At 36.4% G+C, this 25,836-nt stretch overlaps 1 protein-coding gene across 4 annotated transcripts in view; it reads left to right on the top strand.

Annotated features, from left to right (window-relative positions):
- TOM1L2 (target of myb1 like 2 membrane trafficking protein) overlaps positions 1-25,836 on the top strand; it is a 183,926-nt gene that overhangs the window by 64,760 nt on the left and 93,330 nt on the right. For all 4 annotated transcript variants that reach the window (XM_051997717.1, XM_051997694.1, XM_051997702.1 and 1 more), the window contains exons 3-4: positions 5,487-5,565; positions 10,646-10,795. In XM_051997717.1, coding sequence (XP_051853677.1) covers positions 5,487-5,565; positions 10,646-10,795 — 229 coding nt within the window. The remainder of the gene's footprint in view (positions 1-5,486; positions 5,566-10,645; positions 10,796-25,836) is intronic.

The raw sequence follows: 25,836 nt of genomic DNA, 5'->3' as shown, positions 1-25,836 counted from the left end.
AGTTCTTTCAAATGATCCTCATGTGGTTCTGAGTCAGTCTTGACTTTGATGAGTCTATTGGTTCAGGCTCAGGATTGGAGTGAAACAAGGCACTTATAGACTGTCCAATACTCAACAGAAAAGTAGTTTGTTTAACAATAGCATGGAAAGGATATTTATTTTTTGTCTCCAAATGTAAATAAAATCTCATCAATAAAATCTCATCAGAAGGGTGTGTTGATTCATAAAACAATTGAATAGCTGTCAAGTGTTGGAAGAACCACATAGTCTGTCTTAGCTAGCCTTTTTATGCTGTAGGTCATTGGGAAGCCATGTTAAACAACTCAAGTCCTAGCAATCTGCTTGTTCAGTTAAATTTTAAGGACAGCTTCTTTACATTTTAGGGGGAAACTAACCCAACATACATGGCAGAGGCCCAAATAATTGTTTCTGCCACATCCTACTTCTTGTAATCGGCTTTGGATAAGTCTTCTAGAGTACCTTCTACAACTTAAATAACTATAGGGACAGTAATGGACCATTCTGACCTCGAGGTGATAGGCAGTCCTGGAGGAACAGTTTAGTGCCTATGAAAGAAAAACATTAACAGAGAGAAAAAAGTGAGCAAATGTCATTTCCCTAAAAGAGTACAGCACAATGTGACCAAATATGTAGAATGAAGACCAGAAATAGCAGGTATCACCTCTTCCCTTTGAAATTCTGAGTTCTGAGTTTTTCATGTGGTTGATCATAATGGAGGAAGTTCAGATCTACAATATATCTCTAGGTATAAAATGATGACAGTAAGCAGGTCCTCAGCTAGGAATATCAGGACTATTCAATAGATCAGTGGTTCTCAAACTTTTGTTTTCACTATCTTTATACTATTTTAAAAACTATTGAGGATCTGTCTGAAGAATTTTTGTTTATGTGGGTTATATTGATATTTACCATATTAGGAAAAAAATTAATTTGAATTTGCAGACCTTCTGAAAGGGTTTCAGAATCTCTGGACTTTACTTTGAGAACCACTGCAATAGATGATCACACTTCCAGCACAGTCACAGACTAAGGTCATTTGTAGTAAGATAGCTAAGAGATCAAGCTTTTGCCATATAATCTATCCCAGAGCTTGAGTTGATACCAGAACTTCCTATACCATTGTTTAACTCCATAGACTACAAGCCATTCCTGGGATCCCCCTCAAGATTTGCCCCTACAGAGACTTCTGCTCAGGGGGTGCTCATTTTTTCATTCCCTTTCACCTTCATTCAGGGTTTTAAAGTTAGTACTTTAGTTAGAGTTGGATTTAGGAAATCTACAATCTTCTAAATAAATTTATATACATAACAATTATACAGAGATAGCTGTATCACTAAAAAACAAATGTGCCCCAACAGTGACATTCTATGGTCCTTCAGACCTTTTCTGAGGAAGAGTTGTACAAATGAAAAGGAGATTTGCCAATTGAGAAGACCCTGGGTCATTTTAGGGACCTGTGTTTGAAACAACCGTTTTATCAACATAACTATCTGCACTAGATACCCCAACTCTCCAAAGTATCCTAGGAAGAGGGAGCCCTCAAGTCCATTGGTTTCTTGGATCCATTTCAAACACTTATACCATAGTTCAGCAGTATCAGCCTAAGGATGGTGTGGGAGGTTGAGAATTTATCAGATGTGATGGTGGCAGGCCTAATCTTGGTCCTCTTTCATAGTGAAGTGGGTGTTTTTTTTCAGAGATATCAGTGTAGGAGTGCTCACAAGGAAGAAGAATTTGTTCTGGAAGGGTTTTGATGGTAACGTTTTGATGGTAACTGCGAGGTAACAAAACTGCAGTGATATCCCAAATAGGTCTTAATTGCAGTTAAGGACAAACCTCTTGATATAGCCACAATTATCACTTTCCCGGTTGGAGACAGATTAGGAACTATTGGGATCATGAGGGAGGGCTGGGGGGTGGGAGTGGTGGTGATGGTAACTTTATACAAAAAGAGATGTTTTGTCTTTAGTTAAAGGATCCATTGCAACATGGCCAGATTGGTGATGAACTCACTCTTTCACTTTTGTATTCTTAATGTTGTCATCCTGACTGTTTAGTTTAGCAGAGAGCATATGATGTCTCTCATAGACACTGATGTTCCCTCCACATGTAACTGGGGGAGATATCACTAAAGTTCCTCCAATGTCTTGATCCCAAAGGAATCAAAGGATATAGATTGTATAACTTTGTTTTTTCCAGGTCTCAGATGACTAGACCAGACCCATGCCCCTTACTCAGGAGTCAGTGTATATAAAGATTTCATCTACTCTGTTTTTCAGTATAACTATTTTTCAGAACTTATATGGGGAGTGGTTGCTTTGGAGAACTTGCAGCGCCAGAAACCCAACAATTGTTTGGCCTGGCCACTCCCTTGGTAGTTTGACTCAACTTGATATTTATGGACGAATAACTTCAAAAACTCATCCCAAGGGATGAGACTGCCTATCTAGATTTTCAAGAGCTATAGCCTGTTCTGGGCCCCCACTCAAAAGAAGTGGACTTGTGAGTGACTTAGTCATTGGGGGCTATCAGGATAACTAGAAGGAAAATGCTGCTTCTCCAAAACCCAAACTTCCAATAAGCCTTTGGACTATTGAGAAGCAAGTGTCACTAGTTTGTTCCAAACTATGTCCATAATCATCTGTATTTGCTCTATTTACTGAAAAGTTGACAAAGTAAACTATATCCTAGATTTTCTTAGAGCTGACTTCCTACTCTTGACCTTTACATGGGCTATTCTCTGATATAGGGCCTCTGCTACCATGACCTCATGAGACCTGACACACCTATCATCAATGTGGTTGTAGGCAATGTAGGAAAGGATGTTGGACTCCTTCCCAGGTAAAATTAAGCTGCTCTTGACTAGCCTGTCACAAGAGAAGAGGCAAAAAAGCATTAGTGAGTTCAGTAATACTATGTCACTCACCCTAGTCCTGGACATCCTTATTCACCATAGTGACAAGAAGGTCAGAACAGCTATATCAGTCAGCATAATAACTTTGTTCAACTACCAGGTACCATCTCCTCTCCCCAACAAGATTGTATAAGGGGAACTAGTATTCCTTGCTTCCTTCATTTCTTTAGTGTAGAAGAATAAGCCTCTCCCTATCTCTACCTGAGTAAGAATGCTTTTTTTCCTTTCTTGGTTATATACTCCCTGAAGCTCTCAGTGTAAAATGGTATATATTCATGGATAGAGAGAGGGCTCCCTGTATTATAGTAACCTGCATCCTCTTATATATTTGGTGACTTTCCTCTTTCTAGACTACAATGATTTATGCATATTACTTCCTGTCATCTTGCAGTTAGTTCTTTAGCTAAGATGATCAGAGTTTCATGGAACATGTGTGTTGGTGTTAGGAAGATGCATCCCCAACATTTAGATACAGATACTTGAGTGGTTCTGAACTACACATTACTTTGTGGGGTTTTGCAGAAGCCTTAAATTTGACTGCTTACTGCCCTGATCCTTAATGTGCAGACATAATTGTACTGGTATCTTCACAGGCTGGTGATCAATTGTCTCTGTCAGTCCTACATCTTCTTTTTAGGAGATACTGTCCTTAACTTCTGCCCACACTCTCTGCTCCCCTTGTCATCTTAAGAACATTTATTTGTACTGACAACCACATTTTTCCAGACAGTCTCCTGTTCAAATTTCACCAGTTGACACTAGTTGGTGGTATGGTGGAGTGGCATAGATCTCTTTTATCAAATCACTAGTCATCATGCTTTCAAAGAACTTCATCCCTTCCCTTATTAACCTCCAATGGAAAACCAATGGCAGAAGAAATTCATCTTTATGGCACAAAACTCTCCATCCATGACTTACTAGATTTATAAAAATAAGTCTTGTAAGCTTCCCAAACCAATGTAACTGACCAGGAAGAGCTCGTCATTATCCCCTCCAGACCATGTTCTCCTTAGTCATTTGTCCCAGAGACTCGTATTATATCAACTTGTATTATAAACCTTTCAATCTTCTACCTAGATTTGATGGTAAAAGCCCTGCCCATCTTCTAACTTCTTTGTTTCTCCTGTCACTTAGAGCATGATCTCAGTGCCTTTTGCCACCCTGTCCACCGTCTTCCAATGTTCCCAACCTTATTGGTGTCCTTAAAATGGCCGTTTTAAGCACATTATTGCAGATGTGACTCGATGAAGGAAGAGTACAGTGTTATTCTCTAGTCCTGGAGGACATGCTTGCTGTCATTGCAGTTTTAGATCCCATTAGTTTTTTTTTTTTTGCTGTATTGCATGACTACTTATGGTGTAGTAAAATGATGAGATCTTTTGAGGTGAACTCCATATTTCCTATTTAGCCGTGCGCTGACCTATTTTTCTTTAACTTGTTTAAAAAGACATAATATGGGGCAGCTAAGTGGTGCAGTGGATAGCGCACAAGACCTGGGTTCAAATGTGGCCTCAGACACTTAATACTTCCTAGTTGTGTGACCCTGGACAAGTTGCCTCAGCAAAAAAAAAAAGAAAGAAAGAAAAAGAAAATAAAAAAGGTATGATATGTGAGAGCCTTTGTCAGATACTCTCCTGAAATCTACATTGTGTCTGTGGCATTTCCCTGATCTACCTTATTACCTTGTCAGGAAAGGAAGTGGGGTTACTCTGGTATGACCAGTTCTTGATGAAACCATTGCTGGCTCTCAGGGATCACCATTTCCTTTTTTAAATGTTCACAAGACATTCTTTTAAAGAAAATATATTTTATGACTTAACTCTTTTTAGCAATACAATGATCCAAGATAACTCTGAAGGATTTATATGGAATTAATCCGTACCCAGAGAAAGAACTGATGGTATCTGAATGCAGATTGAAGCATACTTTATTTTTTTATTGTATTTCTCTTGATCATTTGTTTTTGTTTTTGTTTTTTTGGTTTTGGTCTTGTTTTCTTTTAGGATATGACTATTATGGAAATGTTTTGCATGACTACATATGTATAATTTATATGGAATTGCTTGCCTTTTCAATGAAGTGGGGTAAGAAGGGAGGAAGGGAGAGAATTTGTAACTCAAAAAATTTTTAAATGAATATTAAAAATTGTTTTTACATGTAATTGTGGGGAGAAGAATACCAAATACATTTTTAAAGGGAAAAAAAGAAAATATGTTTTAGAATTTTTCCAGGAGTTCAAGTGAGGCTCTAATGACCTAAAGTCTATAGATCTTGCCCTCTTCCCTTTTTACATACTGTGACACCTGTTCTGGTCTCCTCAGTTTTTCAGTGTTTGTACTTGTGTCTATGTAAGCATCTCTGTGTGAGATGTCAGAAACCTGAGATATCAGAAACCTGCGCTGTCCTTCCTCACAACATAACGTTGGATAACAAATTCAAAAGCACTTTGAACAACAGTATCACATGTGCCTTAGAGCATAGTGAATGATTTTGTATTTTTAGAGTTAACCTGTGGAATCTTCAAGTGTTTTAAACATATACTTTGTTTTAGTCCCAAGGATGCCATACGGGCCCTGAAGAAGAGGCTCAATGGAAACAGAAACTACAGGGAAGTGATGTTGGCATTAACAGTGAGTATCATTCTGCAAAGTTACATGAAAGCTTCTTGTAAAAGAAAGGAACAGAAGTTCACAGTCTCACAGTTTTCTTTTTTTGTTTTTGTTCTTTATATATTGAGACATTTGTATTTGTTAATGGTTAAGTTCATAATAAAAAATATACAAATTACTATGTTTAAAAAAAAAAAAAAGAACCATCTTTTTAACTTTGCCTCATATCCAAATCATCTTTCTCTTTCCGACTGTTCAATACCTTATGCAAAATTGACGGTTCAAAAAAAAAATAGAAATTGAAGTAGCTATAAAGGAATTATAGAAGGGAAAAAACCCTGATCCTGATAGACTTTTAGGCAAAATTCTATCAAACTCCTTTTTTATACTAATAGCTTTTTATTTTTCAAAATAAATGAAAAATAGTTTTCAACATACATGAAAAATAGTTTTCAAAACATTCATCTTTGCAAAACCTTGTGTTCCAGATTTTCCTCCTTTTCTCCTCCCCTACAAGTAATTAATCCTACAATCCTACAAGTAAGTAATCCAGTGTAGCTTAAACATATGCATTCCTTCTAAACATATTTCCTCATTTATCATGCTGCTCGAGAAAAGTCATTCTATCAGACTTTTAGAGACCAAGTTAGATTTATACTAGGATAAAGATGATTCAGCATTTAAAAAGTAATTAACATAATTACATTAAAAATAAAAATATCTAGTCCCATGTAATTGTAACAGTAGATGCATAAAAAGCCTTTGACAAAGTGCAACACTCATTTATTCTGAAAATCATACAAAACACAGCCATAGAAGGATCTTTTTTAAAAATATGATAAAAAGAATATGAAAATAAAATTTAGCATCATATACAATGGAGACACACTAGAAACCAATATGCTACTGATAACAATAAGGAAGGAAAAAGAAATTAATTAAAATGGACAAAGAGAGAATAAAATTATCCCATTTACTAGAAACAGAATGGCTTTTTAAGAAAAATCTAGGGAATCAGCAAAGAAACTACTGGAGGCAACAACTTCAGACTTGTGGTCTTGGATACATGATATATGTGTCCCTCCTAATCCATGAAGTCAAGATTTCTTAGGTTTGAATCATACTATGTGATTTATGATGTACTCTTGAAGTTCTCCATAATTTAGCTTCCTTATCTGAAATATGAGATTAATATTTGTTTGAAAAGTGTCATTTAGCTCAAAAGTGGAGATTCTGTAGTTTCATGAGAGGCACACAAAGCTGGGAATCTAAAAATATGCTTTTTGATTGTTGCTCAGGTGCCAACTAGTTGTGTGACTTCAGGTAAGTCACTTACCCTACTCCAGGCCTTAACTTCTTCTTTCTAAAATGAGGGTGATATTTTCTATGTAGAATGAAAAGAGATAGTAGACATAAAAGTTTCCTCAAAAAAAAATTTGTAAATGTAAAGTATGGTATCTGTAATTCAAAGCATTATTTCTCTTGCCTAACCCTACCTTCCTTATAGGTACTTTTAGAAGCAATAAATTGAATTTTGCTTTCCCTTAAAGCAGTAATTATTTAAATGAGAGACCTAGAAACCATGTTTGTGAGATGCTATTGCTACCTGAAAGAACAACCAGTCTTCAAAGACTGTAAAGAAATCTAGATCATAGTAAATTCATATAATAAACAATGATAAATCAGCATATAGGTTTGAGATAGTGGGTCATTTGTCCTATTTTGTTTTAAAGTATTACCTTTATAGTGAGAGAAATTTTCCTTTGGCCTGAAGTGAAAAATTAGACCTTTGTGTTTTTTTTTTACAAGTAGATTGAGATTTTAATGATTTTGGATAACTGGAGTAGAAAACCTTCCTTTCACATTTCAGCCAGGGTTTGTGTGACATTCACTGAGACAAATGAGCTCAGTCTGAATTATTCCATTATAGTAACATTCTATTTATCTGAAGTCATCAAGAAAAAAGCTATTCCATACGAGTGAAAAATTACTGTGCTGCACTTCAGTATAATGATGCCCTTCTATTCATGTGTGCAGCTCCATTTGCTTCTATACTAAGTGGTTTTAAACTGTTGTTTCTCAAAAGCTTACGTCTATTTTTTATGGGTTTTTTTGTCTTTTTCTTCACTGTCACTTATCTGTACTGTCAGTATGTTTGGTGGTAGTCATGCCTTACAATTTCATTTGAATCATCTGAGAAGCCAAAAAAAAAAAAAAAAAAAAAAAACTTGTTAAAATTATGTCAAAATTAAGAATAAATGAAGCCATCTTTTGAAGGAAATGGACTAATTTGGGGATCTCAGCTTAGGCTTTTTGTTTGCTTTCTGGTTCTCAAATATATTACAAAGATTATGGTTACCAGATCAATGTCTTCCAGGCAAATATTGCTCTTGTTCTTGTTCTTGTTGTTCTTGTTGCACTTAAGCCCACTCTAATCTAATAAAACTTAGGGAAATTTTCTGGCTTGAGGCTTCAAGATCTATTGTGAGTATATCACAGTATGTTTAAAATCATAAAGGATCTTATTCTAGTGTACTAAGAGGTTTGAGAGAGAGAGACAAACAGACAGACCGCCAGAAACAGAGGCAGAGAGACAGGGAGGGAGGGAGCGATGGAGAAAGGGAGAAAAGAAAGGGGGAAAGAAGAGAGAGGAAGGGAGGGAAGAAGGAAGAGAGAGAGAAAATGAGTGAGTGTGAGTGAGCTTTTTTATTAAGGCTTTTTATTTGCCAAGTGCTGTACTAAGCACTGGGTATAGAAATACAAGGGAAATCTTTCTCTTATCTCTCTCTCAGGGGTAGCAACAGGTCTGGTTTATCCTATATCACTTACCATTCAATTTCAAATTGAATTGGCTTGGATTTTTGGGAACTGAGCTGCTGGTAAACAGATATAGTAAATTGACTTTGAAACTTTCTGGCCTAGAAAACAAAATGATTGTGTTCTTCGCATCAATTCCTAGTCACCCTTTCTTTTCCTTTATACCTAAATGTGAAGTCTCCAAATGTGAGAAATTTCTCAAAGATAGTGGAAAACATTTATGGGAATAACACCAACCTCCCCCCCCCCCCCCCCTGCGAAACTGATGGTGTTGATTGATTTTCAGTCATCATCAGTTAAATTAACTGATTAAGGAAAGCAAATGTCTTCCAGCCTTTTTCAATAATTCTTTGAAAATAAGAGGTCTGAGGCATCAAGCCAAATTTTTCAGGTTCTAAGTGGGGAGCTAGCAGAGTAGAATTATAGAATTTAAAGCTGTGCTGCATTAAAAGGAAAACTAATTCTAAATAACATACACATGCTATGAATAATAGCCATGGAAATCCTGAAGCACCTGAGTTAGTATAAGCCAGAAAAAACAGGCTTATCTCATGTTAATGTACTTTTTATATCTGAAACTACTATTAGTAGCATCTAATAGTACTTATGTTACTATTCAAGACCCTGTTAATATTATTATTTTTTTATTTTAGCAATTTATTAGGCTGTTTTATTGATTTATTTACATAAGGCATTAGATTATTAAGTTAAAAGCAAACTTTTAAGGCAAAAAAAAAAACATCTCTGCAGTATAGAAATGTAATAGAATATTGTATAGTAAATATACTAAATTGAGTATTGTATTAAAATTATGTATGTGAGTAATTAACACAAATTTTTCCATGTTGCTCTCAATTGAAATGGAGGGGAAAACAGGAAAACCCAGAGAATAATTTATACTGACTATAGCAATGTAGAGGAAAAACTACTAAAAAGAAGTCCAAGTTAAAAAATCAATTCCCAGAGAATAGAAAATAAAACATAACTTTCCTCCCGGAGTACTCTACTTTACCAATTATGGTAGAGAGAAGAGGGACCACCAGAATGGAATATTATTATCAGAGGTGATCAATATTGTACATGTGTTTGCTTTGTTTTTCTTTGTCATAAGAGAAGGTTTAATCTTGGATGGGGCATAAATTCTCTGTGATATAAAAACAAAAGGTATCAATAAAATGATTTTAAATTAGGAAGAAAAAGGATAAAATATAGTAATTAAGTTATATAAGGTTCCTCTAACTTTGCCCTGTTTTCAAAATGAAGGAACTCTCTTAGTATGTAGTTGAGAATATTTCAAAACTCCTAGTTTTTCCTCCTTTCCCAAATGGAGACTTTAGGCAAATTTGAGAACCTTTCAAAACTATGCCATGCCAAGACCTATTAGTATCAATGCTTAGTTTAAACTTCAAGTTCCTTTATGTAGGGAAAAAAAAGGAATAGACAGTAGTGGGAATATCTCACACCTTAATGCTAGCTGTTGTCCCTTTCTAAAAAATATACTTTGTCTATAGCAAATAATGTATCTTTATATAGTTTTCATTTCTGGAAACAACAAGGTGAATGGTTTCAGAAAAATTTGGGAAGATTTATATGAATTGTTACAAAAATAAAGTGAGCAAAACCAGGAGAACATTGTATACCATAACAGCAATTGTTACAGTTGTAACAATTATTCCATGTGTAAGACAGCTTCTCTGATCAATGTAATGATCCAAGATAATTCCAAAGGATGGAAAGTACATCTTTAGAGAGAGGATTGATGAACTCTGAGTGCAGATTAAAGCATATTTTTTCACTTGATTTTTCTTGCTTCCCCCTCCTCCAAACATAGCTAATACAGAAATGTTTTAGGTGACATCACATATATAATGAGTACAATAATGGTCACCTTACCTATGGGTGGGATACCTAGAGGGAGAGAGAGAATTTGGAACTAAAATTAAAAAAAAAATTAATGTTAACATTTTTTCAAAATAAAAAAAAAAGTTTTAGCTTTTATTGCAATTGGATATGTATGCTCTCTCTTATCTACAAAAGTTAATGCAGACTGTCACAGAAACCATTTCTTGTGACGAAGCTGGTTGTCTTATTGGCTAAGCCCAGAGAGGAGTTGAAAGGTTCATTTTTCAACATGAAATCAGTCATTTTGATCTTATTAAAATACTAGTTCCCTGTTGTGTTAAATTGTTATTTAAGTTACCAAACTAATTTCCTAATTAGTGGAACAAAATATGTGCCCCAGGTATTTGCTCCTAATGGTAGCCTCTTTTCTTTTCTAAATTAGGTGCTGGAGACATGTGTCAAGAACTGTGGCCATCGATTTCACATCCTTGTGGCAAATCGCGATTTCATAGATGGTGTTCTAGTGAAAATCATCTCCCCAAAGAACAATCCTCCTACTATTGTCCAGGACAAAGTACTGGCTTTGATTCAGGTAGGCTATGTTTAATTTCTATTTTAGTTTTGCTCACCTCTGGGTGAGCAAGGTAACATGAGACAAGTTGTGAAGTGTTTGTCATGTTTTAACATTATATATAGGAGGAAAAAATGCATTTAGATTTCAAGATTTTTTTTAAGTTCTTACAAAAGTATATTTTTACACACTGATTCTGTTATATTCTAAATGGGTACCAAATCAATATATCAAAATATAGTTAACTAGTAACTTAACTAGTAACTAATAACTTGACTTAACTAGTAAAATACTAATTTAGTTTGCTGCCACTAGAGCCTTCCCCAAACCCTACTTACTCATCAATTCTGTCTCTGAATTTTATCAAGATTCTTATGAAACAGTAAATTTCAGGGAGTAGGGGCTCTCCTGCTTTGTTCAAGAAATTTTATCCCCTAAAAACAATATTTCTACGTTTGTCACTCTCTTGGTCTCAAGGCTTAAGGAAAATCAAAAGTATCTCTACTTGAATAAATAAAAGTGAGAATCCTATCCTAAGCCTTTCTTATGAAAATTGCCATGCCAATCCTAAACATAGCTGTCTCTGAAATCAGGCCATAGAGCAGCAATAGGGTTTTTCTAGGCTAGTTAATCTTGCTTTTGTAAATGTGATCTATTCTGTTTGTTATAGAGGTAGAATTAAAAGTATTAAGAAAATGAATAATAAATACAAATTATGAGATTTGTACTAGAATACACTGGACCAAGACACAGAGGTTTCCTACTCATATGTGATTTTGAGAAATCAGTTGGTCAACAAACATTTATTAAGCACCTTCTGCGTTCAGTTTGGTATGCATTAAGCACTTACTATGTGCTAGGCACTCTTGTTGGTTGGAGAATGACTTAAACTCTATAAATCTATCATTTATAAACTTTAGGTGTCAGACATAAGTGTTTGATGCAAAGATTTTTTCCAATTTGTTTCCAACTTTGGTTTTCTCTTCTTTATGGCTTCCCTTCAAATATGTTTTCCCCATACTTTGGAATTAACTTTTGTAATTCCTTCAGCTATTACTTAGACTAGTCATAGTTGTGAGTCCTCTCACTGTCTTATGAAACTGTGTAAATTTGCCGGTATCTCTCTTAAACTGTTATTTCCAGAGCAGACTACAACATTGCAATAGGATATATAATCTTCATGCTGGGGACTTTTCTTATACTAGAAAGTCTTCCCAATATGTCCATAGAAAGTCAAGAAGTATATGATTTGTTCCTTTTTAGACTATAGATGCAAAGGATAAAACAAACCAGAGTAAAGTGAAACAGAGATATGTGGTTGTTGGAAAAGGGAAGATCTGCTGGAGCTTTTCTTGGGATCTTTCATCCTAGGGCATAACATTAGTTACTAATGCAAGTTGGTATCAATATGACATCTATAGCAAAATTTTCCTTGAGGTGGCTGATATTACTTGTAATGACAAATATGCATTAGATTTGTTTCAGAAAAAAGGCAGAGATTACCAAATACAGTTGATTAATCTTGCTTTCAAACTAAATGGCATAGTGCCTGGAGAATTTAAGAAATGGTGGATTTTTACTTTCATGATAAGGTTTTTGCTTCCCATAAGTAAGTAACATGATTAAAACAATGAAGTGATTTGCTTTAAGATAAACTAAAAATTATTAGATATTTCCCATCTATAAAGACTGAGATTTGTAGGGAACACAACTGACATCTATTTTCCCAATTAAATTGTTAAGCTGCTAGAGAAAGTACTCTTTTTTTTTTGTTTTATTTTGCTGTTGCTGAGTCACTCAGGAGCTTTATGACCTTGGATAATTCCATTTCCATTTCTGATGTTCCCCTTCCAAGCCTCAGTTCCTTATCTCTTAAATGAAGGTAGTGGAAAGACATTTGTTCAGGGGTTTACTTTGAGACCTATTATTTTAGTATATGTAGTAATGTGCCACTTGCAAGATAAATGAATCCTAAAATTCTGAAGGAAATGCATAAGGTGAATATAGATATGTATGCAGGTCTATCCTTTCCCATCACTCTGAAACTTAAAGGAAGTATATTTAGAATCTGCCAAAAAAAAAAAAAAAAAAAAACAACAACCATATAACTTTAAATAACATCTGGTTATGCGGTGTTGCTGGTATACCTAGAATCAGGAATGGTTTTGATAAACTTAGTATGCTTGAGCCAAAGAAGTTATTTATCATCAGCTCAATGTATACTGAATGCTTACCACATGGAAAACAGCATTAAGGGCTCTGATGACCAGTTGTTGGGAGAAATGATCGCTGCTTTTGGGCACTTAGAGTCATTCAGAGGAGATAGAACAGAGATTGTAAAAGATAGGTAATAATACAGAGTAGCCTATATTCAGTGCCACCCTAGTGATACAAATAACAATTGCTCTCTGTCCTCTGGGTCCTTGGGAAAGATTTTATGTAAGACATGGTACTTTAGCTGAATTATGAAGACATTTCAGTATACATTTCTGACCTTTTGTGTTTGAAGGGCCTCATGGAGAGCTATTACCTTGCTTCCCCTCTAGGGAAACACTCTTGAGGCTCAAACAGAGGTCAAAAAATGAATCTATGTAAGTATTTATTAATTACCACTGTATGCTGGTTTGCTAGTGGTTTTGCTGAGTGCTAGGGATACGAAGACAAAAATGAAATAGCTCCTGTTCTTAAGGAAGAGACAGCATATATGTGTATAAGTATGTACAGGATAATGGCATGTAAATACAAAGTAATAAGGGAGTATAGCACTATGATTTGAGGAAATCAGAAAAGGTTTCATCTAGAAGGTAGTAATTGAGCTGTGAGTCTGTGAGGAAGGACTTCTGTCAGGCAGAATTGAGGAAAGCAGTATGTATCTGATCTAACATAAGATTGGTATAGTGGGAAGGTGGAGTTGGGAAGTGAGACATTATATGTGGTCTGATCTAATATAGGATTTATAATCTGCAATATGCCTAAAAGTATACAACATTGTTTTCTATTTTTAAAGTATTATTATTTTTATATCATCTATATTTCTCAATTTAATCTTTCTCCTCCTCTCCCAAATATGATTCCTATACAAAGGGTTAAAAAAAAACAAACTGAGGAAAACAAGCCAGCAAAACAAACCAAAACAGAAATGTCTGACATTTACCGCATTCCACATCTGTGGTCTTCCACCTCTGTAAGGAAGGAATAGGGCTCCTTATCTCTTATTTGGGCCAAACTTGATTATTATATTTTTGTAACATTCAATTTTTTTTTGATAATAGATTTTTCAGTTTACATTTCCTGTGTTATTCTTGCTCTTTCTCTTCCTTTCTCTGTCTCTCTTTCTCTCTCTCTCTCTCTCTCTATATATCTTATATACATAGTTTTTCTAGTTTTACTTTGCATAGTTTTATGTCTTCCCATAATTATTCTATTCATCATTTCTTAAAGCACACTATTATCCTATCATATTAATATTATTTTATCATAATATATTACAACTTGTTTAGCCATTCATAAGTCACAGGCATTTATTTTGTTGAGTTAGCTAATATAAAGAATCTTAACTATAGGTATTTTTGTATATCCTGGGTTCTTTCTTTCTGACACTGACCTCCTTAGGTTATGTGAGAATGAGATTTATGGGTCAAAGGGTATGGCAGCTAGGTGCCCCAGTTATTTGCCATTCTTTTAAAAGTTGTTTGTTCATATTTTCTAAGATGTATTTAACAAACCTACCTGGGTTGTAGTGTTACAACCTACATCTAGCAAACTGACATTTCGGGCTTGTGATAAGAGGGGGTGAAAGGTGGCTCTTTCCCTTGATCCTGTCCTTTCTTATCTTTTCCAGGAACATACCCTTTCTGTAGCTTTTTCTGCATGTTCATGTCTGTCTCTTCATTTCTGTGTTACATAATCTGTCTGTCAAAATACTCTCCATTGGCACTTTCAGATTCTCCCTCTACTGCTATCATTCAGCAACTTCCCCACTATCCAAATTTATTACCCACTCTGTAGCCTTCTAATCTACCAATCCCCAGAACATTCTGAATGAGTTCAATGTTCCCTTTCTATCCTATTTCTTGCTCTCATATTGGGAGACTTCAGTATAGATATACAAAACCCAAGTGCTAGCAGGTGGAGCAGTGAATAGAATGGCTCTCTGAGTTCAAATCTAGCCTTAGACACTTTTTAGCTATGAAACCCTAGGCAAATCACTTAATCGTATTAGCCTCAGTTTTCTCATCTATAAAATGAGCTGGAAAAGGAAATGGTCACAGAGTTGCACATGATTTAAAAAATGACTGAACATACCATAACTTTCTGGTTTCTCAAACTACTCAGTTCTCATAATCCCCTCTGCCTAAGGACTCAGAGTACTCTCACTAATCTTGCCATTACCAAACAAGAGTTCTACTTTCATATTAATGAACTTTGAAATTTCTCTATCTGATCTTAGTTTGCTATCAATCTATCACCTGTCCTTATGTTTTATAAGTCATAATTCTATTCTTCATTCTTAGCAGGATGTCTACTCCTTCCACCTCTCAATGTTTTTACCTAGCCTTCATCCCTAAGTTTCTTTTTTATTCATTTCAACCCTTTGGTGAACCAGTTCAACTCTACACTGTCCTCTCTTCTCCAGTCCATTGGCTCCTTGTCCATCATTGCTGCTCATACCTTACCAAACTAATAGGGATTTCTCCCACCATCCTCTTGCTTCACTTCTACTCAGATGCTGCTGAAAAGAGATAGAGAAAATCACATAATCATATTCATTCAGACCACTAATCTTAACTGGTCTAACACTGCAGCATGATAATCCCTTTACAGCTCCTGCACTTTATTCCCTAATCTACTACTAGAGAAGCTATTCCAAACTGTTCTCTCCTCAAATTTCCCACAGCAACTCTTCTCCTATCCTCTCAGGTCAGGTCCTCTCCTCATTTTTCATCAAAAAAAATCAAGGCCATTCATTATGAGTTCTATTCTCCCAGTCAGATATTCTTTCACATTCATCCCCTACCATATATTTTATTCTAGTTGCTGATAATGAGGTGGCATTTTTCATTTCAAAAGCCAATATTTCTTTCTGTGTGTATTCTTGGTCTTTCCCTCCTGCCTTCTTTATCAAATTGTGCGCTTGCTCTCTCTCTCTCTCTCTCTCTCTCTCTCTCTCTCTCTCTGTCCTCCCTTCCTTCTTTTCTCTCTTCTTCTTTCCCTCCTGGTTCTTTTTCTGCTCCCTATAAACACTTGCAAGTCTCCCTTATCTTTAAAAAGTTTTCACTAGATTCTTCAATTCTTAATTGGTGTCTACTCTATATCTACTTTCCTTCTTAGCAAAACTCCTTGGAAAAGCTGCTTATACTTGGTGACTATACTCTCACTCTCCTTTTTTTTTTTTTTTTTTTTAATAATAATAGCCTTTTATTTTTCAAAATACATTCAAAGATAGTTTGCAACTTTTACCCCTGCAAATCTTGTGTTCCAAATTTTTCTCCCTTCCTTCCTAGCAATTCTTCCCCTACACAGCAAGCAATCTAAACATATTTCCACATTTATCATACTGTATAAGAAAAATCAGATCAAAAAGAAAAAAACAAGCAAACAACAACTACAACAAAAAAGATCAACATTGTTGTGATCCACAGTCAATCCCCACAGTCCTCTTTTTAGATGCAGATGGCTCTCTGTCTCACCAGTCTATTGGAATTAGCCTGAATCATCTCATTGTTGAAAAGATCCAACTGTACAGTGTCCATTTGGTTTTACTCACTTCCCTTAGCATCAGTTCATGTAAGTCATTCAAGGCCTTTCTGAAATCATTCTGTTGAGCATTTCTTATAGAACAATAATATCCCATTACATTAATATACCATAACTTATTCAGTTGTTCCCTAGCTAATGAGCATCTACTCAGTTTCCAGTTCCTTGCCTTTACAAAAAGGGCTGCCACAAACGTTTTTGCACATATGGGTTCTTTTCCCTTTTTTATGATCTCTTTGGGATATAGACCCAGTAGAGATGCTGCTAGATCAAAAGGTATGCACAGTTTTATAGCCCTTTTTGGCACAGTTCCAAATTACTCTCCAGAATGTTTGGATCAATTCACAACTCTGATATCCATGCCTTTGTGCTGATTGTTCCTCATGCCTTAACATTATCCCACATTCCCTCCAACATTTATCATTATCTTTTCCTGTCTTAGCCAGTTTGAAAGGTATGAAGTGGTACCTCAGAGTTGGATGACTATACTCTTTTCACCTTTTTCCAAGCCATCTTTAATCTGGTTTCCATTTTCTTCATTCAATTGAAATTATTCTCTCCAGAGTTACCAATGTTTTCTAATGACCAAATCTAATTGCTTTTCAGTTTTTATCTTTTTTGACCTCTCTGCAATGTTGGACACTTTTTACCATCCTCTCCTTTTGTAAACTTTCTCCAGTCTTTTCTTGATTTTCGTGCCACTTGTTTTACTGCTCTGTCTCCTTTGCTTATTCTTCATCTATGTCAGGCTCAGAAATTACAGCTATGCACCAGGGTTCTTAATCAGTGAATATGGATTCAAGGGGACTCATAGATCTATACCTCTAGCTCTAGTCCAGTTACATGTCTTGAACTACTTACTAAACATTTCAGACCAGATCCAAGAAAAAATTGAAGGCATTTCCACCCAAAGCCACTCCTCCTTAATTTTTGCTTTTATTGTTGGACCACCACCATGCTCTTAGTCTCCAATTGTTTATAATGTTGTTTACATCCTCAGTTCCTCACTGTCCCTTCATCCCTTTTACATGATTAGTTGCCAAATATTGGCAACTGTTGCCTCCATAACATTTCTCATATCCATTCCTTTCTTTTTAGTCATAAAGCTACCCACTCTAGATCAGGCCCTTAACACTTCCAGATTTGAATATTGCAATTGTCTCTTCATTGAAGTATTTGCCTCAAGTCCTTCCAGCTCCAATCTGTCCTTCATATAGTTGCCAAGATGATTTTCCTGATCTAATCATGTGACTTTTGTGCTCAGTAAACTCCAGTGCTCCTATTGATTCTAAGACCAAAGGCAAACTCCTCTGTTTGGCATTTAAAACTCGTTGCATTCTGGCCCCTTCCTATCTTTCCAGTCATTTACACATTACTCTCCTCCACACATTCTGTGATCTGGTTATACTAGCCATTTTACTGGTTCTTACACAAAACTTTGTTCTATTTCTGACATCCATGCCTTTGTATTGACTGTTCCTCATATCTAAAGTGTTCTCTTATCTCTTCCTTTTAGAAAATCTGACTTCCTTTTAGACTCAACTTAAAAACCACTTTAGGAGTCCTTTCCCAGTCCCTTTACCTACCGTACCTTCTCCTCTAATATTTGTATGTATCTTGTTTGTCGCTATAAATATGCAAATTATACATAACATATCCATTAGAATGTAAGCTTCTTGAGGGCAGGAATTTTATTTAATTTTTTGTATCCTCAGCATTTGATACAGTGACTGATAGTTCCTGTATATTTGGATTTTTGTCTTTTGCCCTAGGCTTTTCCCAGAACTCTTGGTCCCATAATCATTTTGTTCCTGAAGAGGGGGAAATAGAGAAGAGGATCAGATAAACATTTCGTAAACTCCAAGCACAGCCTTGGACAATTATAGTAACTAGATGACCTAGGGATAGGGGCAGAACCCAAGGCAAGTACAAAAAGTTTTTCAATACACTGCTGAATCAGTCCTATACAAAATGTAAATAATATCCCTATCTGGCTGTTGGGAATACATGATGTGCAGGAGTTCTGATGAAACTTTTTTGTGTCATGAATCCTTTGGGCACTTTGGTAAAACACTACTATGGTTTCCTATGTTCAAAACTGAAGGAAATCCTAAATTTCATTTAGAGGTTAGTGAAAATAAAAATATAATTCCTTTCCATCCAGAGTCTTAGGCCCCTCTCTATATGGAGTCCTTTGAGATCCATAAACCCAAGTTAAGAACTGCTCTAAATAAACAGGATTTTAAAGAAATGTGAGTACTATTTGATGATCCTGTAACTCAAGTAATGCAAGTCAGCTTGCATTAGTTAACATTTGGAATCCAGTGGGAACCACTTCCATGTTTCAGTTGATTGAGAAGGGTGTGATTAAAAGTTACAAAGACTCACAAAATGGAATTTCTCATCAGATCTAAAGGAAGTATTAATTAATGAACTATATGAACTGTCTGCTACTCAACCCTAACATTCTATTAACTTCCCATTTACAACTGAAGAGATTTATTAACTGAAGCACTATTGTCATAGTAACCCATCTTTCTGATGATTCAAGGACTTTTATTACTAGACCATTGCTTTCCTGAATATCTTCATCCAGCCTAGGTTTGGGTCCCAGGAGAATGAAGTAATGTAGTATTGGTATAGTGGAAAGGTGGAGTTGGGAAGTGAAGGTTTGTATGGTAAAAAAAAAAAAAAAAAAATCATCAGAAAAGGGAGTGGAAAGAGTTTCTTCTGAAGGGAATTTTGGATCTGATTTCTCAAACATGGGATGCCAAAGGAAAAGCTAGACAGGAAATCACTAAGCATCTCCCCCCAACTCAATAATGGGGATTTTCAGAGACCTCCAGGCTGGTTTGCCACCTCTACCACCCAATTCTTGCACTTAGATTTCTAGGCCTATAAGCATGAATTCTTAAAAAAGAGTGGTCCCAGAGCCACTTGGGAACAACAGGTTACATGTACAAGAAAGTAGTAAATTGGGATGAGGAAGGAGAATAAGTATTCTAGACTCTACTTGATATGGGCTCCCAAGTCACCAAAATACCAGGAAAAATCTAAGTTGGCCAAAAAAAAAACCCCCCCCAAAAAAAACATTGATTTATAAAGGTCATTACTTAGATCATGGTAGTACAGCTTCCCCTGATACATACCACAGTGGCATTGTTTCCCAAACCAAATATATTCTAGGCATAAACATATTTAGGCACTGGGGAGCTGATTGTATAATTGTGATTGGTTGTATAATCCATATGGATTATACTAATGGACTGGTCAAAATGGAAACATTTGGAGCTGTCCCAACAACCTTGGTCACTAGTACTAAACAATATTAGAATATCAGGAAGATAAGAGAAATATGTGTTCTAGTTTTTAGAAATATAAGAGACTGGTATTTTAATCTGTGCCACCTCTCTGCTTACCATCCCTGTGAGTCTAATGCAGAAGACCACTGGGATTTGGAAACCAGTGAACTAGTTGTCACTTAGTGAGTATCATGACCTCTCTCTGTGGACTGCCCAGATATTACACAAAGAATGGACGGAATATCATAAGTAGTTAGGGAATGGTGTGGAGTGACCAACTTGAAGAAGACATTCTTCTCGATACTTGTTATAGCAAGTTCCCTTTTACCTGGAAAGAAATGGAGTATATTATTGTCATTTGCTGCAGTGATTTGAACTTCCTTCCATAATTCCAGATTGTGAACTCTAGAAAGGCTTAACATTGGCTTCCACTGCTATGTATCTACATGGGTGTGAATTTCTAGTGTGGGTCTGAAACCTATAGTTGATAAATTAGCTCACTTTCCATGTCAGGCACACTACCACAGAACTGGCTATAACCTCAGCTCAGTGGAGTGCAGCTATTGACACCCTCACCTGACTCTTCCCTCCCTTTTTGGTCCACAAAGAGCACCATGGACATACAACCAGGTTATGATAGAACTTGTGGATCACATTATAGATGACCTATGACACATTTCCTTGAAAATACAGACCACTTGGTCCTGGCAAATAGATTGTCTTTGTCATCTCCCTCCCACTAGGGAAGGAAATATACTCTTATAGCAGTGGATCCCTTTTTAGAATCTACAACTGCTGTGCCCCTGCAGAATGCAGCAGTGGCTGCTATTAGAGCCTTAACTAAATGGTCAAACTTCCATTTGGGTACTCTGGAATCATTGCCTCCAACCAGTGCACCAGCTTCCTAGCTAAAGAAATACAAGACCAGTCATAGTCACACCACATCACTTGGAAATTTCACTTAACCCATCATCCCAAGGGCCAGCTTCATCTAACTAACACTGGAATGAGCTGCTTAAGTGCCAGTTTCACATCTCATTTCCAGGATTGACCTGCTGGACTGAATACTTTAAAAAAAAATACTCAGTTACAGTCCTGAGCAGCTGGAACATACCTCTAACTGGATTGCTTCCAACTTAGCTGCTTAATGATAGTGTCCCAAATAAGAATGTGGAAGAGGGATTCAAAATAAGGATTACACCTTATCATACTTTTTCATTCTGAAAAATTTCACAATGGAGGCAATTGAATGTGACAGTCCTGATGTTAGATGTTATTGCACTGAGTAAAACTCATAAAATATTGCTCAGCTTCAAAGTTGGCTTAGCCATGAAGTGGTTTGGACTCTTCACATCTCAGAATTAGCTTCCTAAAAATTAGTAGTAGGAGAGGGAATAATCAATCTGGATTATTCAAATAATCATTATTTATCATTATTATGATAAATCAAATAATAATTATTATCACTAGCCAAAGGGACAATTTGTATTGGAAACAAGGAAAGACTTTGTGTAGCTATTAATCATGCCAAACCTCTGGATGAGAGAGGGTTTGTGATGCAAAAGCCTGCTGTCCTTCTTCAGAGCCTTACTGTGGTCAGAGCTTTCAGCCACCAGGATGTTAGCAGGCTAAGATGATGTCACAGAGTAAACTAGATTGATTTCTAGCTATGTGTTCATAACCTAGAGGAGCTGAAAGAGGTGGAGTAGTTTGGTCTTCCAGCTCAAGACTCCTGATATGTTTCTTTGGACTTTGGGAAGCCCACAAGTCAAAAAAGAGAACTATGAATTGCTTTTGTCACGTTTCCAGACAGAATTTTGGGGCAGAGTGGAAGACTGAGATATAGAAATCCTCAACTTGACTCTATGAGATTGTTCAGGACAGGCCCATCAAGCACATTCTGTCTCATGATAGAATGCCTGCATTACCTGTACAGAGGTTGCCACTTCTGTTCAGGCAGGGCCACCATAACTGTCACGTGTCTCTCACTGGTACCAAACAATCAGCAGGAGTTGGAGTAGATTGTGGTGGGCACTATAATGAGCTATACCTACCAGAATTAAGCCAGGCTTGTAGAAGACAGGCAAATGAAGATGTCAGTCAATAAGTGTTAATTATTGATTAATTAGCTCCTATTATGTGCCAGGTATTGTGCTAAACTAATAATAAAGAATATCTTTCACCAGAGCATTAAAACGCTACAAGAATATGGCTTGTCTTACCTGATGGAATCTGAGCTCCCTGAGGGCTATTTCCACCCAGAGATCATGAGGGTATGTAAGGAAGAAAAAAACCAGAAAACTGCACCCAACATCATGTTTCTTACCTAGTTGTTTCTTCTGCAAACTTAATCATTTAAATGGTTTTTCAGCTCCAAGTTCTCATTGCATTGCATCACTGGGTCTAATAAGTGGCATACTCTTTCTCTGTTTCTGTGTCTATCTCCCTCTATCTTTTTCTGTCTCTGCTTTTGCCTCTAAGCTTGTCTCCTTCTGTCCCTATCTCTGTCTTTTTGACTCTGTGTGTGTCTCCTTCCATCTTCTGACTCTTGCTGCTGCTTACAAATTCAGATCTCTTTTATCATTACACATTTTCTCTGGAGGCTTCCATCACCTCAGGCTGTTGTCCTATAATCTTTCTTCCCTTTCACTGTTAAACTTCTAGAAAGAGTCTTGTGTATTCCCTGCCTTTACTTTGTTACCACACCTTCACTTCTCAGCCTTTGGCATTATGGCTTCCAGTGCCACTTCTTTCCTAAAATTGTTCCCTGAAAGATTGCCAGTGAAGTGTTAAATAGAGTAGTTTTTTTTTAAATTCACTTTTATTTTATTTTTAGTTCTGAATTATCTTTCTTCCTCTTTCCCTTTCCTCACCCACTGTGAAGGCAAGAAAACCGAATTCCATTTCAAATACATATAGTCATGCAAAACAAATTCTTGCATTAGTCTTGACTAAAAGGGAAAAAAAGGAAAAGAAAATGTTTTAGCCTGCATTCTTGAATCCCTCAGCTCTCTTTTAGGAGGTAGGTAGTGTGTTTTATCAGGAGTCTTGGAATTCAAATTGATCATTGTGATAGTCAGAGCTCCTAAGTCTTTCAAAGCTGATTGTCTTTATGGTGTTATTGTTATTCTTCTCCTGGTTCTGCTCACTTCACTTTATATCAGTTCATACAAGTTTTCCCAGATTTTTCTGAAATTACCCCCTTCATACTTCCTTATACCACAATAGTACTCCATCACATTCATATACCATAGGACAACAACAAGGTTGTCAGAAAAAGCGACACAAGGATACTCTCAAGGTCTCTCTTAAGAACTTTAGAATTGATTATATGCCATGGGAAACACAGGACTATCCAGCATGGGATGTCCTCATCAGAGAAGGTTCTGTGTTATGTGAGCAAAGCAGAATTGAATTAGTTCAGAAGAAATGTGAGATGCAAAGTTAGAGAATCCATCCTAAATGTTTAAGACTATTTGTGTCCAATCTGTGGCAGAGCATTCCAAGCTTATATTGGTCTGATCAGCCAGTCTAACATGTGAATTTAATTCTACCATAGTGATGTAATTTTGCTCCTCTTTGAGAACAAAGTGTTGAGGTTGGGAAAGGGACCCCAAAAATTTGGGGTCACAGACTGGTGTCACTAGGTATCTCAAAAGACTTTGCAAGCTTGAAACCATTGTCAAGGGTCAAAGTTTATTGTAATTGAATTGTCATTACAAAGTGGGCTGAATCATTTCCAAAATATATAGAGAATTGACTCAAATTTATAAGAAATCAAACCATTCTCCAATTGATAAATGGTCAAAGGATATAAACAGACAATTTTCAAACCAAGAAATTGAAACTATTTCTAATCATATTGTGTGGGTCAGAAACCATTAATTAAAAAAGGACTGGATAGATCTCTAGAAGCAAAGCAAAGTTTATTATCCGTTCTTGCAAGGATCTGGCATCCCACCCATCGAAGGGAGGAAGCATGGTAGTAGGCAGGGTCAACGCTTTTAATCCCTAATGCAAATTCCCCCTCCCACTACTGACTCTCATCCTTATTGGCTGAGGATCTTACATTCTAAACTCACCAACTAACCAAGAAATTGAACTTGACCAATAAGTACATAGTTGCCCATATTTGGCTGAAATAGGGAGGATAAACAGAAGAGGGCTTAAGTATGCCCTTAGGGGGATAACAGAGAGGAGACTTTCAGGGAGGAGACTTTAAGTATGCCCTTAAGAGAATAGCAGGGAGGAGACACTTTAAGTATGCCCTTGACTTAATGCTTAAAGTCCTTCAGGCCTACTCGAACTTTGAAATAGATGAAGCCTTACTCAATTTTCACAACTGTCTTGAAAGATCTCACTTTATCGCGTTCAATATGAAAAAATGCTCTAAATTACTATTGATCAGAGAAATGCAAATTAAGACAACTCTTGAGATACCACTACACACCTCTCAGATTGGCTAAGATAACAAGAAAAGTTAATGATGGATGTTGGAGGGGATGTGGGAAAAGTAGGACACATACATTCTTGGTGAAGTTGTGAAGGAATCCAACCATTCTGCCTAGCAATTTAAGTTATTAAACTATGCATACTCTGACCCAGCAGTGTTGCTACTGGGCTTATATCCCAAAGAGATCTTAAAGGAAAGGGACCCACATATTCAAAAATGTTTGTGGCAGTCCTTTTTGTAGTGGCTAGAAACTGGAAACTGAGTGGATGCCCATCAATTGGAGAATGGCTGAACAAGTTATGGTATATTACTTTTCTGTAAGAAATGATCAACACGATGATTTCAGAGAGGCCTGGAGAAACTTACATGAACTCATGCTTAGTAAAATGAGCAGAACCAGGAGCTCATTATATATGGCAACAATAAGACTATACAATGTCAATTCTGATGGAAGTGGCTCTCTTCAACAATGAGTTGATTCAAACCAATTCCAATTGTCCAATAATGAAGAGAGCCATCTACACCCAAAAGAGGACTATGGGAACTGGGAATGGATCACAACATAGCATTTTCACTCTTTCTGTTATTATTTGCTTGCATTTTTGTTTTCCTTCTCAGTTTTTTTTTTTATTATTTCTAGATCCAATTTTTCTTGTACAGCAATATAATTGTATAAATATGTTTATATATATTGGATTTAACATATAATTTAGCATATTTAACATGTATTGGACTACCTGCCATCTAGGGGAAGGAGGTGGGGGGAAGGAGGGAAAAATTTGGAACAGAAGGTTTTGTAAGGGTCAGTGTTGAAAAACAAAGTGGGCTGAATTCTAAAAAAAAATTAGCAAGGAAATAGAAGCAAAGAGATACATTTTATCCAACTTTCTATCATTGACAAGCTAATTCTGTGGCCCAGAGGTAGGAGAGGTAGGAGAGAGGTCTCTTGGTCTCCAGAATTTGGTTTTCACTGACAAGATTATAAGTATTGAGGAGTGGTCTATTCAGAATCAGACAGATTCTTAGATTAGGAATATAGGAAGTCCCAGAGGCAGATTCCAAAATCAGAAGATTTAGGATTTACTGACTTATTGTTAGAAATCCCCCCCTAAAATCAGGGGACCACAAAATCATTTAACATCATTTTCCTATCTCAAAAAGTTTATACCCCAAATTCATTTGGGACAAAGGAACAGATCTCATCTTCTGAAGCTGCTCCATACTGATAAGGGGCGCAGAGCTGTCACTGTGCCTAGTGGGGTTCAGATGGCAGTAACAGCATTCAAAGGGGTTCTGGGTATCAGAATCAGTCAGCTAATGGTATTCAGAGTGAACAGATAGTTGGAAGTTTATAGCTTGGAGCCTGGAGGAAACAAATCTCACAAGTAGGTTAAAAATGCAGGGGCCAAATATGAGCAAAAATAATTAAAAGTGGAGTTAGTAGGAACAATAGCCAGGAACCCCACTCAGAGGAAGGCTGAGGGAGAAGATGAGACTATCATGAATGCCTCTCATCCAAATAACTTTTCCTAGGATAAATACCAAAGAAT

Source organism: Antechinus flavipes, chromosome 1 (assembly GCF_016432865.1).
Source record: "Antechinus flavipes isolate AdamAnt ecotype Samford, QLD, Australia chromosome 1, AdamAnt_v2, whole genome shotgun sequence".
Taxonomy (NCBI): Eukaryota; Metazoa; Chordata; class Mammalia; order Dasyuromorphia; family Dasyuridae; genus Antechinus; species Antechinus flavipes.
The sequence above is the reverse complement of the archived record's forward strand: the minus strand, read 5'-3'. Positions and strand labels throughout refer to the sequence as shown.